The sequence below is a fragment of the Frankliniella occidentalis genome, unplaced genomic scaffold, assembly GCF_000697945.3.
Source record: "Frankliniella occidentalis isolate FOCC.00 unplaced genomic scaffold, Focc_3.1 Scaffold197, whole genome shotgun sequence".
Classification (NCBI taxonomy): Eukaryota; Metazoa; Arthropoda; class Insecta; order Thysanoptera; family Thripidae; genus Frankliniella; species Frankliniella occidentalis.
This window is the reverse complement of record NW_026267323.1, coordinates 385,970-388,251: the sequence shown is the minus strand read 5'-3', so window position 1 is coordinate 388,251 and position 2,282 is coordinate 385,970. Positions and strand designations below refer to the sequence as shown.

The following is a 2,282-nucleotide window of genomic DNA, read 5'->3' as shown; positions in this document are numbered from 1 at the left end:
CTTGGTTGCAAGGTATTCCCCTCGCTGTTTACTTGTTTTTGTGCTGCCGTCGTCGAGGTTCCAAACACCTTGCCTGCCGGAGGAAACGACCATCTGCTAATTGACGGACAAGCGCTCATTATGAGCACGGACAGGCCAAAAAATGCACTAACATTTGGTGACCTGGCCAATGCTGTAACGAACAGGATTAGATACATGAGCTTAAATCACCAAAGAGTGGAAATAGTTTTTGACAGGTAAGCAATTTTTGTACTGACACTCAGAGTACTTATCACTTTATTAATTTTTAATGGATTATTCCGTGTTACAGATACAATAAGCTATCCATTAAAGCTGGAACGCGACAGAAGCGAACTGCATCTTCACGCCCTATTCGCAAGGCTATAACGTCAGGAGCAGTGCCCCTTCCAAAGAGTTGGTCCAACTATGTCGCGGTTCCTGAGAACAAAGCTGAACTAGCAGCTTTCATATCAAATGAAATATTGTCAGCCGATTTCGGGCAGACAACCGTAGTTGTCGCTGGAGGGTTCGCTGACGAACTTCAAGTATCTGCGAGCAATGGGGTGGATTTCTCTTCCTTGCAGTCTACGCACGAAGAGGCTGATACCCGCCTTGTCCTCCATGCAGTTAACAGTCCACACAGCAGAGTTGTCGTGTCCGCAAGAGACACAGACGTATTTGTCTTGCTCCTGCATCATTTTAAGAGAATGAAATGCAATGAATGCTTTATGATGGCTGGCACTGCGAAGGATAGAAAGTACGTACCTGTTCATACGGTGGCAGCGTCAATGACTCCCACGGAGCTAAACAATATCCCCATATTCCATGCTCTGACCGGCTGCGACACTACGTCATTTATAGCAGGTGGGTATCCAGTTAACTTTTCTTCTTATAATTTTTCTTAGCTGAATTTATTGTCGTTGCTTATTTCAATTCATGTTACAGGTGTAGGAAAGAGAAGTGCCCTGGTTGTGTACCGCTCACATTCCAAGCTTCTTGATGGACTGACAGTGGGGGAAGTACATGAGAGAGTTCTATCGAAGTTTGAGCAATTCCTGGTACTCTTGTACAAGAAAAAGGAAAAGACTTGTAACGAAGCAAGACGAATTCTTTTTGGAAAAGTTTCAAGTCCTGAATTGCTCCCACCCACGTCTGACGCAGCCCGTCTCCATATCCTCCGAACCACGTACCAAGCTGGTGTCTGGTTGAGTGCACACATAGCAAGACCGAACCTTCCCGATCCTTGCCAGTACGGATGGCGGCTTGAAGAAAATTACATCCCTATCTACACTTCCCTCCCAGCTGTCCCCGAGTCCTGCAAACAGCTTCTCAGTTGTGGCTGCAAGTCCGGGTGCAATACTGGCTTATGCAAGTGCAAGCGGGAGGGAGAGGTTTGCACCATGTTGTGCAGGTGCCAGGCAGACTGCGGAAATAACAATGAAAATGATAACGTGTTCCAGTAAAATGTATTTTATTACATATTCATGTATGTATTTTTTAACCAGTTTTGTTAAAGCCAAAGAATTCCAAAGTATGTTTTTAGAATAAAATATGTGTTCCTATCGCTTTTCCGACCTTAAATTTGTGTTCAGCGGCCTCAAAAGTACCCGAGGCGATACCCAGCACGTCATGTTACCGTAACTTTTAAATGTTGGGTGTTTAGGCCCCAGTCGGCCGCCATCTTGGATTGCGATGTTTCCGGTGTCCAAATCGATTTCTGGTGCTAAGTTTTGAACTGGCTGATGTCGAAAACATATGTGCCGATGCGCTGCACTCGACAATACCGCAACTCCAGGAAGTTCTGTATTTAGGCCCCTGATGGCCGCCATCTTGAATTATGGTACTTCCGGTACCCGAATCGACTTCCGGTACCGATATTCGTGTTCGGCGACCCCAAAAACATAGGAAACGACATATCGCCTGGCCATATCGATGCACTGTAACAAAAATGTCATTTAGGCCCTTAGTTTGGCCGCCATCTTGGATTTTGGGCCTTTGGAGGCAAAATTCGGCTTGACAACATTCGGATTTGGATTCAGCGGGGTCCAAATGCCCTAGAACCGCTACGTTGACAAATGTCGCACGAAATGCCCCTTAGAGAAAAAATTCTGCAAATGTCCACCAGTCTATTTAGCCCGACCGAGTCGGGCTCCGGATCTTTTCTGGAGCGAGTCCGAGAGCGATCGGACTGATTGCGGTACAAGTCCGAGGCCTCAGAGGGTCTCGGACTCTTTACGGTACAAACCCGGATACATTTTCGGATGAGTTCGTTTTCACAAGGG

At 46.4% G+C, this 2,282-nt stretch overlaps 1 protein-coding gene across 1 annotated transcript; it reads left to right on the top strand.

Annotated features, from left to right (window-relative positions):
* The first annotated feature begins 328 nt into the window (after positions 1–328).
* Positions 329–1,475, top strand: LOC113206436 (uncharacterized). Its single transcript, XM_052272290.1, has 2 exons — positions 329–864; positions 946–1,475. Exons 1-2 carry the CDS (start codon positions 708–710, stop codon positions 1,461–1,463), a joined length of 675 nt encoding a protein of 224 aa, XP_052128250.1. The 5' UTR covers positions 329–707; the 3' UTR covers positions 1,464–1,475.
* Positions 1,476–2,282: the final 807 nt, after the last annotated feature.